Raw genomic sequence first — 18,640 nt, forward strand, 5'->3', positions numbered from 1 at the left:
AGGAGATCAATAATATTAATGTCAACCATTTTTGTTTTTAAAATTGTATGCTAAACACTTTTGGTTGATATTTTCATCAAACAATACGAATTTTCTGCAAAACAGTTAAGTTTTCAACCCCGAAAAAATGTATTTTCTACTAAAATAATTGAGTTTTCATATAAAAAAAAAGATTTTTGAACAAAATGACTGAATTTCGAACTAAAAAAGATAAATTGCTGACCGAAATGGAATAGTTAGATTTTCAGTTTGAAAAATTAATTTTCAACAAGAAAACTCAATTTTCAAACCAAAGAAATTAATTTTTGACCAAACAGTTGAAGTTTCATTTAATGAGATTACTTTTCCACCAGAAAAAAAGAATTTTTAGCAAGATACATAAATGTTCGACCGAAAAAGATACTTTCACAGCCAAAAATAGAATAGTTAAACTTTTAGTTAAAAAAATAAAGTTTGAAACAAAAAGTACGAATATTGAACGAACGAAATAATTTTTTACCATAAATAGAAGAGTTCCATTTGCAGTAAAAATTTAATTTTTAACCAAACAAAATACATTTTTAACGAAAAAGTTCAGACTTATACCAAAGAGATGAATTTTTAACCAAGAAGATTGAATTTCTATAAAAAAAAGACCGATTTTACATAAAAATGGAATAGTTAAATTTTCAGTTAAGAAATAAATTTTGGATAAAAATAATGAACCTTCGTACAAAGTAAAATAAATTTTTAACCAGATAGTTGAATTTTCAACACAAAAGATTAATTTTTACCAAAAAGACAAATTTTAAACAAAATACCTAAATATGCAACTAAAAAGATAAATTTACAAACACACATTGAATAATTGAATTATCAATTAGAAAATAAATTTTTAATAAAGAAAAAATAGATTTTTAACAAAATAGTTTAATTTTCAACCAAAGAAATGAATTTTTAACCCAAAAGGTGAAGTAAAAAAATTAATTTTCAACCAAATAAAAGAAATTTGTGAGTATATAGTTAAATTTTCAACCAAGTAGATAAAATGAAAAAAATCAACAATATAGTTAAATTTTGAAAAAAAGTGTTTTCAATTAAAATGAAGAATCATCAACAAGAAAATGAAGTTTTAACAAAGTAGGTCCACTTAGTTGAATTATCAACCAAAAAAGATCAATTCTCAACGCGAAGTGTAATAGTTGATTTGTTAACTAAAAACATTTTAATTTGAAACCAAATACAATTTAATTCGAGCAAAAAAGACAAACCTTCAACAAAATAGTTTAATTTTAAACCAAAAAAATTAATTTTTAAACAAAAAGTTGTGATTATTAACCAAAAAAGATGCAATTTTTACCAAAATGGATTAATTTTCCTTACCTGTATCAACCCTGTTTAAACCATCTTTATTATAGATAAACATTCGTATCATGGCAGATTCTAATGATAGTAATCTGCAATCATTTGGGTGATTGACATTGATTGAAACTGATTGAAATTGACTGAATTTTGAATTGCAATTTTGAGATTCGATATAAAATCACGTGTATAGGTGGAGGATAATTAATTCAATGTGCATAATATTTTAAGCCTGATTGTGATCAGGTTGATTCTAATTGTTTCCACTGATCGATTTAGCGTGCAGTATTCCGACGTGTACGTGTATATGCAGAGTACTGAGTAGTGAATCGTGATCGCGCAGTAGTTACGACTGGCTTTGGTCAGCCATCCAGTTGAAAATGGTGTGTTTGACACGCAGTCAGTGCGACATCGTTTCCAACTAACCGACAGCCAAACAATTTGTACGAACAGGATTGTGTTTTCAATTCTGGGTGCAGGCGCATTTTATTTTATTATTTCCTTCCATTTCAACGCCCTTTTCGAAAAAATTCACTTTCATTCAATACCAACTTTCTTTCCAAACAAAACCATTCCAAAAATAAAAAAGTTTCTTTTACTTACTTTTTCTTTCTACCTAGAGTAGGCATCACGAATGGCAATTAATAATCCAGAATTTACTGCTCATAATCCTCAATATTTCTTGATGAATTTAAATCAATTATTTCGGAAAAACTAAGCATTAAAATTTTAAAAACATGGCTAACTCTGAATTCTCAAATTCTTTCTGTGCGCTATAAAGTATAAAAAAAGTGGAAAAGTAAGAAATTCAAAAATATTATTATTTCCATGGACATAGGAAACACCGGATTAGGCATGCCATTGCGGGATTGATGCAATGAGGGGGGGGGATCTGCCATATTTTGATGTCCCGCGACAATTATGGCAGCGCCCACATGTTCATCTTTTCATGCACAGTTTGTCAACTAAAAATGCTCGTGCGCGTAGACAAGTGGCACATCGTAAGATGGCGGCTCTCCCTACTAATGGAGTTCTCCCCCCTCTCGTAGATTCAACCCCGCTCGCCAAAGTTAGGGTGGCATGCCTAGTTCCGTGTTTCCTATGTCCATGATTATTTCTCTTTTGAAGAATTCCGACATATGTCATTTGTATGATTTATTATAGACGTCAAGTTTCAACATTTTTATGAACAAATGACAAATTGTTGTGCTTTTTTCATAGCTAGGTTGCTTCTTTAGACTAGATTTGAATACAAATTTTTTAAAACCATTTTCTAAAATGAATCACTGTCAGCACTGAATAATTCGTATTGTTAAAAAAATTCTATAAATAAATGTCTCAATCGGCCATCTAGTCGTAGAAAAATAAGTATTTTAAATTATAATATTATAAACCAGCTATGTAAGGTTACCTAAAATTAATATATACAATTGTTACACAACATTTTATAAATGAAAACATGTAACCATACTTTCTGCGTAGAACCTTTTTATCTACACCATTTTGTACGATTTAAATTCATTAATTTTTGATTAAACTATGTTTTTTCAAAAATCAGACATACTTTCCCGCTTTTTTACACTTATTTCAATGAACAAATTAAGATTTAGAAATTTTTTACGATATAATTTAGCATGTAAAATGTATTCGATTTTTTGTAATAACTTGATGGTCATTATATGATATTGACAATTAGTTAATAATTGATGATATTATAATAAATATAAAAAAACGTTTTAGTAAAACTCAAAATGTTCCTTTTTATTTCAAAGAGTTTTTGTTGTTTATCTATTAAATGAAAATATATATTTGAGGTAATTTTATTAATGATTTATGTACTATTGTAATTCATAATACCAGAGAAAGCTAAACGGTGCTAACTTTATTGCGATTTCTATTAGATTATTACATGCACATGTAGCACCATCTATTTTTTCATAAAATGGTTATTAAGCTGATCCATTTACTTTCACACTCAAAAATCACTCAATCAGTTGTAAATTTTCCATCTAAAAACGTCCTCTGTAAAATTAGGTAGCACCGTTTAGCATTGCTCGTTTCAATTAGTGTAATGCCGCAAATAATTAAAGAAAAAATCATTTTTTCCAGAAAAAAAAGCGATTAGGATATTTTTTTACAGACATTTTTATTAAAAATATGAATTATTTATTGAAGACAGTCTTTCAAATTTAAAAATACACTATTTTGCAATCAGTTCTCGTATGTAAGAAGCAATCCCACCATAAAAAAATATATCAATTGATCATTTCTTTATAAACATTATTCATAATAATTAACTCGACTATAAATATATATTCAATATATTTTACAATCTGAAAAATCATATTGTTTAAATTTCTTCTTTTGTCTGATTATTACATCAATTAATTGAAAAATCAATGTTAGCCAAGTTTTATTAAGAATTTAATGCTCAGTGTTTATAAAAAAATATATCAAAATGATTCGACAAATAGTTCATGTATTCTGTAAATAAATAAATTAGTACAAAATTATTACTAAAAATTGATTTAGTCAAATTAGTTAAACTTCCTATCGTTACGGAATTTTTCAAAAGACCTTTTTTAAAGAACCTTTTCCAGCTTGTGCGGAACCAATTTCTACTATAATTGATTTAATTATTATTTAATGACTAAATGAATTAGTAGAGAATTACTATTAATTTCATTAGTAGACTAAATAAATTTTTGTTTGAATCGAACAAATTATTTCTATGATATAGTGTAAAACAAATGTTCGTTTGATTAAAAGAAATTCTTTATTTTTTTCTTATTTATTTCGTTTGAACAAATGCTTGCTTAGATGAAATAAATCTACTATTTAAGTTAAGTAAAGTCTTTGTTTATTTAAAATATTTTTTGTTTTAGGTTAGGTAAAGATTTTTTTAACGTTATATTTATCTTTTGATTTTATAAAAAAATTGAGATCTTTTATATTACCTGAAGGAATTTATATGCAAGAAAATTATATATTTAACGTGAAAAAGCCCTCTCTTCGTTTCTAGCGTTTATCAAAAACATATTCTTCGTTTAATAGCAGATATTTTTCATTTATTAAATTTTGATTATTTCAATTATTTACGATATCAAACCAAAATTTGTTCTTTAATTCAATCAAAAGCTTTACTCAATGTAGAAATCTAATAATTATATTGGTAGAAACGATTATGAATGATAAATTCTGGTTTCTATCAAATATGTAAAAACAGAGCTAGAAAAAGTATGTACACAGAAAAAAATGAGCATTTAATTAAGGAAATAATAGTACGAATATGGACAATACAATATTTTCTTGATCCAAGACAATGTTTCTTCTTTTAAGAAAATGTACTTAGTTGAAGGAAACCACCTCTATTTAGCTACATTTTCTTGAGACAGGGCACATTTTGTTGGGTAAAGAAAATAATCTATCGTCCTTTTCTATCAATATTTTCTTTATTCAATGCTACTCTTTTTCTGTGACTTGAATGTTGAAATTTGATACTTAGTAAAATAGGGCTCTGATGTTTTTGCCCATAGATGGGCCAGCCATTGTGCGGATAAACCTGTTTGTGCGAAGCATAATGACAATTAGTGACAACAAGATGGTAAGTATAATGCCTGTTTTTGTCGACGCGAATCGTGTATCTTTCTCGCGGTTTTTTTATGCTCCCGCAACGTAGGCGCAATAGAATAGGACATAGCGAGTTTTTTTAAGGCTGCTGACAGCAAAAGCTGTCGGTATGTTGAATAGCATCCCTCATTCGAGCATCTTCGCATCTTCGCATCATCCCAGTTTAATTACCCCTGACCTTCTAGCACCTAGTATAGACGCAGGCATGAGGCATACGATTTAGCTTGTTTACTGACAAGGCATTGATGACCACGGAATTTTCGGTAATGCCATCTTCCAAGTAAACAATTATTATCTAGGCGTCAGGTTCCGATAGGGGCGCACTTCAAGCAACTGTGGGATGAAATCAATACACTGACAAATATCCTGCCACCCTTAAATAAGCTGGGATCCATTAGCAAATATACTCATTGAAACCAATTCAGGATATAACAGATTATTTGTTCCAATTATTGCTTTCATTTCACACATGCTCAAAATTCAAGTGTTGTCATTTGACAGAAAAGAAGAATTTATTGGCAAGCATTATTCATTTTATTATTATAAAGAATAATTTATGATTTGCAATCTGTATTTGATTTAAATCTACCTCATAGCGGGAAAAACAAATCCGGTTCAACCTTTTTTTAAATGAAAGATAAAAGAATTTTGAGCACGCTTGTCGTGGACGATTTGGGTAAAGTTCTTTTGGCATTTTTCATTTAACTGAAGAAAATAGAGACAAAATTGATTTTGACTTTTAAAGGATTTGAATTAAATACTTAAACTCACGAAATTCATATTGAATTTATAAAGACTCGTTTGAGATTTTGTCCGTAATTTGTAAACTTTGATGACTTCCGAATTTGTGAGTAAATTGTTTGAAAGCTTTTGGGAAATATTTTTTCTAGTTCAAAAGTAAAATATCATTCGGAGAATACCAAAAAAGTTTCATAATTTCCCCAAAAAACACAACAAAAATAAAAAATGTATAAATCATGTTCCTAACATAATAAAAAAATAGTTATTAAATTTCAAAAATAGAAATTAGTAGTAATTTTTTCAGCTTGAAAAGCAACAGGGTATAAAATAACTTCTTTTTTTCAATTAAAAAAATTGTCTTTAATTTTTTTTTTCAAAACAGAAATTTTCAAGACCAATTAAAAAAAAAGCTCTTGAATTGCCTGTAAAATGTCGAAAATAATTGCAAACGGCATTTCGAGGCTAAATGGAGAAAATCTTTATTAAATCGACAAAAATAGTAATTATTGGGCATCTTTAAAGCTGGGAAAGGGACAGGGTGTAATAAACTTCCGGTTTCCAGCTCAAAAAATGAGCACTCTCAATGAATTTTTATAAGTAATTTATTAATTAAACAAAATTCAATTGACATATTGTAACTGTAATGTTCATTATAGCAATGTGTAAATTTTAACTATTCTAATACTTCAAATTATTCAACGCTTAAATGTTAAAATTAATTAACAACCAGTGAAATTCATTAACAGTCAGTGAAATGGATTAACATAGTTCAAATGTATTAACATTTATAATAATAATAATTCAGTATAATGTGACCGTTAAATATAAGATTCTATCTGGAATTGTTAATGTCATTTGATTTTCGCTTGTTCTTGATGTGGAGGAGTAATAGGAAACAAATGAAAATCAAGAGATTCTAAGATTCAAGAAAGAATCCTATGGTTCTAGGGTCGCACTAATATATTTCTTCTTATATCGTTTCATTCTCAATTATTTTTTTAAAACAAATTAAGAAAAACAATTTTTTTGATTATTTTTGTATTTTTTAGAAAAACACTAATTTTATTGTAAACGATTTTATAAAAGAAAGTACAAAATAATTATAATTGTATGGACAAAACGAAGCGTTGAAAAAAATTGGTTAAAAGTTTTAAATAAAAAGTAAATAAGAGTTTTACCTAAATAAAGTTTTAAATGAAAGTTTGTTGATATTTATAAGTATTTTTTGAAAAAAAAACTGTTTTTTTGTATCCGCTGACTGGTATTTTACTTTTGGACTAGATGGAAGGTTTCGCAAAAGTTTGAAAACTTTATACTCCAAAATTTGGAAACATAAGAAAAGTTTACAAAATATTCCGATTCAAAAAACTCCTACAGAATTGGTAAAACAACTATCGAGATTTTTCCCATTAACAGTCAGAAAGAAGTTTGTAAAAATAAATTATGTAGTGTTGACTATGTTAAAAAATGAATTATATGTATCAATTAATAGCTGAATAGTGTACTTGTTAATTAAGATTGTTTAAAACACTATTATTTCTTATCGGATGACTTCATTGGATAGCAAGGTTTTATTGCTAAGTAGTTAACAATTGACTGAAACAAGACGAGAGTAATTGTTTCACAACTTATTATCAACAATACCAGTTGTTGATTGTTATCCAAATGTCTCTAGAATATTTGAAATTTGTTATTTACACTTCAATATGTTAAAAACAAAGCTTTTATATTAAAACTAGCTACATAGTGAATTTGCCAATTAAGTTTTTTTAAACAATTATAAAATTGTATTGGATGACAAAATATAATGACTAGGTCTCATTACATACTAATTAGTATTTTTTTTATATATCTGTATTTATTCCATCAAGCATAACTGAAGTGGATTATTGATCAATTATTCTAAATGACAAACATATTATTCGTTTACGCCCAATAATATAACTCACAAACTCTTTTTGTCTCAAAATTATTTAGAGCTAGTTAGAATTAAGTAACCCACGACTGCCAATACTCACGAAATTATATTCATTCACTTGTTTGTTTATAACAACAAATTTAAAAATGTGTAAACTTCTACAGTTCTGCTGGAAAAGATATCTGGATAGTTATTTGATGGATTTTTGGCATTTTATGTGTATGAATATTTGATTCAAAATTATACTAGTCAAATCAAATAGGGTTGTTTCCAAAGTCAGATATCATTTTTCCAATAAATGGATCGTATAGTATATAAAATTTTAATTTTGAAAACGCCCATTAAATATTTTTTATATATTGTTTATTATTTTTAATTTATTGTTGAAATATGAATGTTTTATCACGATGACGATTGAAGGACCCCTTTGACGTCAAAGGGGTCGGATTTTCCACCAATCACAGGTCATGTGTCATTGATTCTCAAATATCTTTTTCTGTGCCGATGTTTTGTTTTGGTTACGCGTACATCGAACAAAAAAATGTCAAAAGAGGGGTTCGTAAAAGCCAATATCACAAATCTACCGAAAATAGATATATTAATGGTATGTATAAAGAATTCATTGAAAATTATTTGATCTAAATCGTAAAACAACCCCATTCTTCTTTTCATACTTCAAATTTTTATTAAATTAAAAAATACTCAAAATATTGTTCGAAAATATGTTTTAGCAGATGTGTATCAAATGTTACTATCCTTCATTAAAGATAGAGGGGTTTAAATCATTAATAGGTTTGTTAAAGCTTGAAAGGCAATTTTAGAATTTACTGGGAAATATAGGATGTGGATTTGTGGAATTCTAAAGAAATTCTTTGTGATGCAGTAAAGGAAAAACAGTATTGATATCAATTTACTGAGTCTTTATAAAACAAAGTCGATAAAAAGAGTTTTATTCCTTCGAAGAACGATTCCAGGAATCTAATCAGCCTGAACTCTTTGTTGAACAAGTAAAAGCAAAAAACATTAGGCTTCTTTTGTAAATCTGGCAAGCATGATAAAGCAGTAAAATTTGCTATAGCAAACAAGCTTTATAGATAGGAAATCATAAGCTTTTTGCAAGAAATAGGATCTTTTTATATGGAACAGTTATGAACTGTAAAAATACTTCAAACATTAAACAGACGCAAAAGACAATAAAAGAACATTATTTTGTTATAAAATTATTAATTTTATGATGATAACGTTTATAAAAGGAACTGTTTCATTTGATCACTCCTCTTAATGTAATACTTTAAAAAAGCTTATTGATTGAATGCTATATTATAGAATAAAATGTAGACACATTTTCCTCTTACGGAAAGATATTATTCGCTTTCTGCTTTTCTCTAATAAACTATTTTCTTTATCTTTCTACTTGATTCTATAAGCCGATGGGAGCAGCCTGAGGGAAATATTTTTACTCAAGCATAAAAGCAAGTTTTAAACTTGTACAATATTTCACTTAAATTAATTACTAATAACTCACACATTGAAAAGAAAGCAGTTCCCCGCTTAATTAAAAAAAAACAGGCAAATTTCATTACTGTTCTAACTTTGCTCGGCACTAAAAATTCGGTAATATACTTTCCCTATAGAAAAGTTTGTAATGTCTATAATTCACGATTCGTCCTGATTAGTGCACAGAAATATTCAAGAGAGTATTTTTTATTTCTTTTACGTCATGATGAAAAGACAGCTTCTCATTATTGTTGAGATGTTCATAGACCAATAAAATTTTATCGAGATGGTCGTTGGGTGTAGTTTGAAATAATGCAGCAGAATATAATACTTATGCTGATGCATGCATATAACGACGCTCTGTAAAATAAACTATAATACCTTCTGTGAAATTTATTCTCGGGTGTCACTGTGATGACAATTCGTGATTACTAATATTATTAGGGATAAAATAATTGTGAACTATCATCTCCTAGGACTTATTCAAACTTGTCTTAAAACTTGAAAACCAAACTTTCTGGTCTTTCCAGGAGTAGGTTCTTTAAGATCTGAAGCATTTATGTTTCTAGAATTTTCGAGAAACAGGAATAAGAAAACGGCAGAAAGCTCGTTGGAAATTCAAATACGAAACCTTCCAACAAGTTTATCACGACTCACTCCTTGAATTAGCTCAGGGAATCTATTCTACGGTAAAATTGCACCTCAGGACAAAGACACGCGAACCGTAATCATAAGTCTGGCTACGGAAGCATATTTTGAAATTTATTGCGATTAAGAACAAGAGACTTTTCTAGATGAAAATTCTGAGGGCACAATTTTTTACAGTCAGCTCTTTACGAGCTAATCATTTTCACACGCACATGCCAGTTTTTTTTATATGAGACTCTTCGGCGTGTTTGGGCCTGTCCCTGACCTAGTTTTGAACGTTACCCTAGGAATTGCTGAATATAACACTTTTATCCGACATGCGGTTAACACCGAAGAAGTAGGCCGTGGTTTCTCAGCCATACGAGGCAACGGTCTAGATGGGAGGAAATCGCTGTAAAAGGGACATTATATAATAGAAAAATAAAGGGTAAGAACCGTTTCAGTTGAAAATACTGGGAGTTATCTCGGCATGCAAAAAATGAAGATCGGTAGGGGTAAAATGAAAAATTAGTGATCTTTCATTTTACTATTGCTGATATTCATTTTCTTGCATGTCGAGATTACGCTAGAAATTTTACCTGAATCACTTTTACTCTTTGTTTTTACATTCTCATCATTTATGATTGAGAAAGTATTAGAATTGTTGGAAATTTGACGTCACACTTTTTCAACGGATCTCCACGTTTCGAGACCCCATGAATCCGAAAATCAGGTTTTCACGATGGCGTCTGCCTGTCTGTCCGCCTGTCCGTCCGTCCGTCCGTAAACACGATAACTCTCGAAAAAATAAACGAATTAAATTCATCTTCGGCACACTTTTTTTAGGTCCTAAAAGAAAGGAGGAGTTCGTGAACCAGCCATTTTTGATGAAATTTCATAAAGTGAGCGCATTTTGAAAATTGTTGAGACAACTTTTTTCTGAATTTGAACATTCTATGTACGGATATTTATAATATTAAAAAGAACAAACAATTTATTTCAAAGACTTTTTTCGATAAAAAGAAATTTCTCAGATTTATAGCGTTTTTAAAATTTTTTTAATCAACCAAAAATCAAAATTTGAAGCCGAAAAACGCAGTATGTGCAAAAAAGTTAAAAGAAGAAAAACATTTATTTTTGAAAGCTCTACAAGATTATTATAACCAATTTTGGGATTTTTTTCAAAAATCGAAGATTCAAATTTTGATTGCACAAAAAATAATGGAAAATAAAAAATTTCATTTTGTGGACAAACTATGTAGGATACGAAAAAAGATGAATTAACAAAAATGGCTATCCCAAAAAGATCTACAATTTCGTTAAGAATCACTTCTTGATAGGACGCGTACTTTTTGTTCTATTCGTGAAAAATAACGCATATAAATACTGCCATCTAAAAGAGATCTTTTTGATAAAGTTTTTTTCAAGCATTCCAAATGCAAAGAATAAATATCCGAGCGCGAAGCGCGAGGTGTAATTATGTTCGAGCGCGAAGCGCGAGATTCAACCGTCGTGCGCCCTAGGTGCGCTCAAACTTGCGAGCGTAGCGCGCGATAAGAATGTGCCGGCCAAAGGAGCAGATTTTTTCTGTGTATGCCTGTTGGACATAAGTATTAAAATGCCTGAAAGTCTGGCATACTAACATAAAGCATACAAATTATTTAAAAATACATCGATGCTTTTATACGAGAAATCTTAATATTGAATAATAAATCGTACTGTTTTTTCAAACTTTCTAAATTTATTTTTTACATGAAAAGGTTCTACTTATATATGCATTCGAGTTAATCATAAAAATATTCATATTTACCTATCCGAATTTGTTTAATGTTCTATTCAAATTTCTGTGAAGGGTCAGATAAAATGTACCATTTTTATTTCGTTATAAAAAAAAAACAATAATTTTTGAAGAATTTGCAGAAAAGTGAAAAAACATGAAATAGTCCATTTATGTTGCTCTTATTTTGACAAATCGTATATAAAAGATACCCCAAACGCATTTTTTGACAAAATTGAAATTTTTATTTTCATAAAAACCGTCGTTAAATTTTCCTAATTTTAAAGGTTTTTGGAATTTTCTAGTGAATTATAGCATGGTGATACTGAAATTTCGAGCTCTCGAAATGACACATATCTACATGTACTCGTATTATTAATCCCTTGACTAAATGTACATGTTTGATGCAATTTGAAATAGAAATCCAATAGAAAAGACATCTGACGAGTTAAGATAAAATTTAAATGTCGAACTTTAGTATTCATTTCTCCTACATTTATTATTATCACTAATAAACAAGGACGTGGGATAATGTACCTAATATTTCAATAGCTAAATATTAAAGGAGAGAATCATATCTCATGATTATAATAATAATAAACAGCGGTAAAAGACGCACTCCAAACTAAACCATGCTCGTGATTGTATAACTACAACCTCGTAGCAAGAAATTTCAAACGTATTAAATTAACTTAGAACATTCTCATCTCACCAGTCTTGAATTTGTCCGTGCTTTGATGAAAAACCGAGTTCACCCGAATAAAATTTTGAAAAATAATAATACATTGTACTTAACAAAAGGTTTGTCAAGCGCAAATGTTTAATTATAATTATTATTGCAGCCTGTAAATAAATCCACCGAAAATTATTAAGATCGTATAGAACTTTTTTAAATCCGTATTTTCCAATATCAATAAAAATTAGGTTTTTTAATCTGGTGGCGAGATTCTCATTGTTAAAAAATCAACAAAAGAAATTTAGGTCTAAAATTTAAAAAATGGCGATTCTTTTTCTCAAAAAATTGTAGTATTTCTAAAAATATATCTGCAGTTTTTAAAAATTTTATCAAAATCTCAAAGAAAAAGTTGAATAATCTAAATCATTTGGTAAAATACCGGATTGAGAAAAACAATTTTGCTTCTTCATTTTCATTCTTTATCTTGCATACTTTTTGAAAAAATGTGATGATTTTCAAAAAAACGGTACCAATTTTAGCTATCGTAAATATCTTTTTTCTGTATTTCGAAGCAATGAGAACTCCTATCAAAATAAAAAATCTAATTACACTATGTTTAAAAAAAAACACTTCATATACTTGTCACAAGACATAGTAGACATTTTAGGTAGAAATTATAGGTTTATTGGAACTAAAAAAAGTGTCACAAGCTAAATTTCTTGCACACTTTTAAAAACTGATTTTATGGTAAAAAAACCGAAATTTGGTAGATCGCGTATATAATAATATTTTATGACGCCGTCATTTTGTATTTGACTAAAAACTTATTTGCTTTAAAGTTAAAAAAACACACGTTTTCAACCATGCATTGTCCATTCTACCACAGTGAAAAATTACGACGCTACAACCGGCAATACTTCAAAGTTTCTCATTTTTCCACGATTTTTTCAACTTTAACAACTACTTAATGACCTTTAAATTCAACCATTTTTTGGTTGTAAATATATTGAAATTGGTTAAAATATAAATGTGTTATCAAACACTTTTTGTAGCGTTTTTATACAGTTTCGTAAATTTCACCATTAGAATTGAGCAACATGCTAAAATTTCATTTCAGCTTTCACTGTAAGCGTGAATGTAGATGCTAACTTAGCTAAAAAATCGATAAATCTGTCCAATTTCAGCTAAATATAATAAAAAAGTTCATTAAACGCGAAATTTAATGCGCTTTTATTATATATTAACAGTAAAAAATTATTCAATTCCAGCAAATCTCAATAAATTGTTCTTGATGTCGAAAAAATCGGAAGAAAATGAGAAACTTCCAAATATTTTCGATTTTAGTTTCGTTATTTTTTACCGTGATAAAAGAAACATTCTATGGTTAAAAGGGCGCATTTTTCTAGTTGCAAACAAAAAAAAGTATAAATTGCTTAAAAAATGGCGGAGTTATGAAATAAGCCGTTCGTTCTTTGGAAAAAACAGCTAAGTCGATTTAGGTTTTGATAAGCGTTTTGATAAGCATTTAAAAAACCACAGCATATCCTTTTCGGTTTGTGAAGTGTATTGTAAAAAGGTTTTTTTAGTAATTCGGTACCAAATTCTAACAAGAGTTAGGTGGGTTTTTTAGAGAGCGACTCAATTATGATGTACATTCACCTAACAACAAACGGTTTTTTGACCATGAAAACAAACTTTATGGGTGTGTAAGGAATTTCCCGAAAAGCACAAAAGTTTCCCCGAACATTCCATTGGAATGTTCCAGAAATACTTATAGAAACTTTTGTACAAATTGCTACTATGTTCTCTGAAAAGTAATTTTTAAACCTAACACAGCATTATTTTGTTAATTATTTAATTATTTAAAAAGGCTCTTCCTTCAACAAAAAATTTTAACAAATTTTGGTAACCCATTCGGAAACTTTTTCTAGGTCGAAAATAATATATGCAGAAAATTTCGTCTCTTTATAAAAATAATCGTACAAAATCCTTTGCAACAGTTCGATTTCCCCGAAATGTGATACTTTACAATCGGCCTATGCAGTATAGGAAATGTGTCTTTGGAGCTTCACATATGCATTACACATATATACATCCTATTTCCACAGGATTTTACTTGCCATAAAATTCATGAATAGAATAAGGATGAGATACCTGTTTTGCTGTGCCCGACATTTTATGCTTTTACAGATATGACCTCACTGCAAAAAGATCTTATCAATGCGCTGCAGTATACACGGAGAAAACGATATTGCAAGAATTGCAATAAATACCGTAATTCTTGCACTATATATCGTAATTATTACATTATAAGAGCGTAAAATCGTGATATCGTACATTGCAAGATTTTACATTATATTATTATTATTTTATTATATTATATATACGACGATTGTAGTAGTGGCCAAGCGATGTTAGTGCATTATAATATCCTAGAAAGCTCCGGAACCTGCTCGTACGTTATCATATTGCGCTTTATTTCAATACAAAGATTTTGCGATATCATTGTGCGATATCTTTTTCTCCGTGTAGTATTTGGAAATACAAATATATAAAAGTATATATATAGCGATGACGGAACATTCGCTATAATTTTCTATGCCGGCTTATTTTTAAAAGGGCAAAGTCAATGTCACTTGTAATATATAATGCACCAGTTCATTTCTCTGTTTCATTCAGGCGTTCTGAAATTCTGAAAAACAGAGCCGAAATAAAACTGTGTACCTGGCTGCACTTTTTCTCAATACCACAAAATAATGCGGATTTCTTAACCGTAAATAAATATTGCATGAGTTATAATTTCAGTAAAATGGTTGAAGTAGTCTCTTCAACTTTCTTCTATCCTGAATATCTTTTCTTGCCATAATCAACTTTACCTTTTTCAGGATCTCTCTGAATGAATTCTAATACTTTTTGATAGTTCACATAAACCGTTTCCCCCACAAAAAGTGTGCGTATGCGTGTATGATGTATGTGTGCGCGAACAAAATTCCAACCAAACCACTGTTCCTTATTGGCACACATATCAAAAATGTATTGGAAAACGCAAAATGCTGCCAAGACTGCATAATGAAATAAACATTGTAAGGGTTTTCTGCAATAAAAAGTATAATTTCTAATCGCTTTTTCTTCTTTTTGAAAGCAATTAGGGAAATTAAATATACTTAACGCCATTCGACAGTACGCTGTAGTTATCGTTCTGATTTTTTCAGTTTGCCGACAACTACTTTGCCATTTTTGAATAAAAATTATCTTAAGGCATTATATCTATGCGGTATTTTTTATATAATTGAGCGAAATATTTTTCAGTTAAGAGATGCCGACCTGATTCATGTAAAATCTATTCTAAACTTATAGAAAGAGAAAAAAATTACTCTTTCTTGTTTTCCGATTTGCGACTTTTCAAATTCATTAGGTTTGGATGTATTATGTACAAAAAATGGTAGACTACTGATAAAGTAAATTTTGCGTTTTTATTATTGGCATATGTCTGAAGGAAGCAACGTTAAGTGGTATTTTCAGGAATGGCAGGAAACGAGAAGCGCCAATTTTAAATCACACAAAAACATTGATAATGGTTTTGCGTCTGATTAATTTGTGTATTCTGTTTGCTATATTAGATGGGCCCGCGGTTGTCCGCATCAACATATTTGTTCGAAGTATCTCAAAAATAGATGACGTTACCATGGTAAGTTAAAAAGACATGTCCCGAACCATAGACACACGCACACGCATATGCTGGGTGTTCATAATTTTATTATTATTCATCTGTACCAGTTTTTTATATTACCGTTCATATCTGTTTTAGACCCTATATCACGACGCTATCTTTGTCTTATCGTATACAGACACTACTCTATCACTCTTCTCTCCATTTTCACTTTCTCACTTTTTCTTATGATAATACTAAAAAAATGTTTGAAATTATTCTAAAAGAATAAGAAAGAATTCTTAAAATTGTTTCACTTCAAAATTAGATTCAGTCAAATTTTTTCGGATTTGAGTAAAATTGATCTGATTTCAAGTGTACTTTGGCTAAATTCAAGAGTCAATTTTGAAATTCAGATCCTAAATTTAGATTTTACTCAAATCCAGACAATAGTGAATTTAATCCAACCCAGTTTTAAAGTCTAACAATTGTAAGTATAATTTCTTCACGAAGTAAAAAGTGATACATTTTTACTGTATCTTATCATTCAATTTCTATTATCTTCCATTTCCTACAATTTTCAATCTTACAGATCTCTTATCAACATATCTTCCTTTTGTGGTTTGAAAATTTATTATTCAAACACGTCTTTCTTGGACTGAACGAACATACACGTATACTTTGTCTCTTGCTCAGCATGATACCATTTTTGCAAAATTTTACGGATATATATTTTTAATTACCCGATGATTTAAAAAATTGCAAAATGTGCCTTACAATAAAAGACAGAAAATTGTCATGTTTCGAATGATTTTTAATCACAATGTTTTACGCACTTCTTAATTACAATCTCGATTAAAAGCTTTTCGTACTGCATAAACTTGCTTTAGAATTTCCACATTTTAAAATTATAAAAGATATGGAATGTGAAAACTTTCTTATTTAAGAAATTGAATATTCTGGTCGAAATGTATTTTTATAATAAAAAACAATACACGATAATTGAAGACATGGCAATGACAGTTGGATAAGGACTAATTTTTCGATGTTTTGTTTTCAATTATTTCATGTAATTTAAGACACTATTTTACAATAAATCATAGGAATATGTAAAAAAATGTTAAAATTATGAAAAATGCCAACTGGATAAAGTCCATTTTGTTTTTTCACTTTAAACTTGAGAAAATGTTTTCACCTTCCTGAAAGATTAAAAAAATATGTCACATATTTCTACACTTTTGAGTAAATTGTCTATGTTCTATAATGTAGCACGCAAGTAATTTTAATGTTGCTCCTTATACATTTATAATTCTCTAATTTACAAACATTCCAGTGCGAAATTTTTCCCAAATTTTTGCATATCAAAAATTACATATTGTACATATTTAGCAGGCTGGAAAAACTTCTTACTATATTTTTGTGCTTTTGTAAAAAAAGGCATTTTTAATGTTTTCACATCTACAATGTAGAATTTTTAAAGAGCACATGCTTCTATAATTTCATTAAAATTTTAAATTTCTTGAAAACTTTTCGTAGAAAACTTTTTTTATTAATTCTGTATAATTTCATTTTCGTTGTCGAGGTTTAATTATCATGTCTTCAATTTTTACTATTATTTACACACTTTAACTAAATATTAGGAGTAATTACAAATTTTTAGAAAAAAATGCACATTTTACATTCTTGTACTTTGTTGTCATTTACTGTATTTTATCATGAAAATACATTTCTACTATTTTAAAGAAAACGCATCTTTTTGTTTACATTTAAAATGTTTCTAATCTTTCTTAAGCTGGAGAAATCAAAATTAATCAAACAAGTTTAACACAGCGAAAAAAATTGAAATTATTACACTTTTATTATTACGTAGATAACAGTAGTAAGTCTTAAATGCAGAAAAATTATGCTTAAAGTGATGTTAATTTTACTGGAATTCAGACAAATTTTACTGAATTTAGTATGAACCATTTTCATGTGTTACAATTTTGAGTGTTTTTATGTAAAAAGTTGATCACATTCAAAGAATGGCAAATTTTTTACTCTTTACAAAAAATATTTGAATACATCAAATATTAATATTTACATGGCATATTTCTAACTTCCTTTTCCATCGACTTTTAAATTTTGTGCCTTTCTGTCAACACGAGACCATTTATCAAGCATCTTATAAGTATGGATTTTTCTTGTACTTTCATTATATTTCCTCTTTCATGACAGGAAAAGGAATTCCTGCGATTTTTTAAGGAATGAGCACAACATGGTGTCATGCTGAGCTCGAATTGCTAGATTTATATTACAATAGCATTGCTGATCTTTATTTGTGTGGTAGACATTTCGTTGGAATTTTGCTCAGCGACTCGTGTGTTGATTCCTCGCAGGACGCTTATTAAGCCCTCACGATAAACGAGTAAGCACACAGCCCTACGAATACACACGCGAACAATAAACATGAATATTACTTTGTTCTGTTTTTACAAAACTTCGAACGTGTCTTGTTGTCACATATTGTACATGTTATATTTTACATATATACATAACCCCTATGACACTGGTGCACTAGTTTTTTTTGTCAGAATCGAATTTTACAGTTATTCATGCAGTATTTGAACTGATTGGATTTATAAATGAATCATCTTTGCAAAGAAAACTCAAACAAGATAAAAAAATTTAAATTTAAAAAACGATGATAACACAGGCCGACAAAATTTGACAAAGGTCCGGAACCAGAGACCAGACCTAGTATACCCGAAGGTTTTTGCTGCGCTGAATCCGAATCCGACCTCA

At 29.0% G+C, this 18,640-nt stretch overlaps 1 protein-coding gene across 5 annotated transcripts in view; it reads left to right on the top strand.

Annotated features, from left to right (window-relative positions):
• LOC117179323 (glutamate-gated chloride channel) overlaps nucleotides 1-18,640 on the top strand; it is a 102,651-nt gene that overhangs the window by 62,067 nt on the left and 21,944 nt on the right. For 3 of the 5 annotated variants that reach the window (XM_033370986.1, XM_033370988.1, XM_033370989.1), the window contains exon 4: nucleotides 15,828-15,895. In XM_033370986.1, the coding sequence (XP_033226877.1) occupies nucleotides 15,828-15,895 (68 nt within the window). Of the gene's footprint in view, nucleotides 1-4,877; nucleotides 4,946-15,827; nucleotides 15,896-18,640 lie in introns of all 5 variants that reach the window. The other 2 variants (XM_033370990.1, XM_033370987.1) reach the window with 1 other exon arrangement.

Source organism: Belonocnema kinseyi, chromosome 9, assembly GCF_010883055.1.
Source record: "Belonocnema kinseyi isolate 2016_QV_RU_SX_M_011 chromosome 9, B_treatae_v1, whole genome shotgun sequence".
In the NCBI taxonomy this organism is placed as follows: Eukaryota; Metazoa; Arthropoda; class Insecta; order Hymenoptera; family Cynipidae; genus Belonocnema; species Belonocnema kinseyi.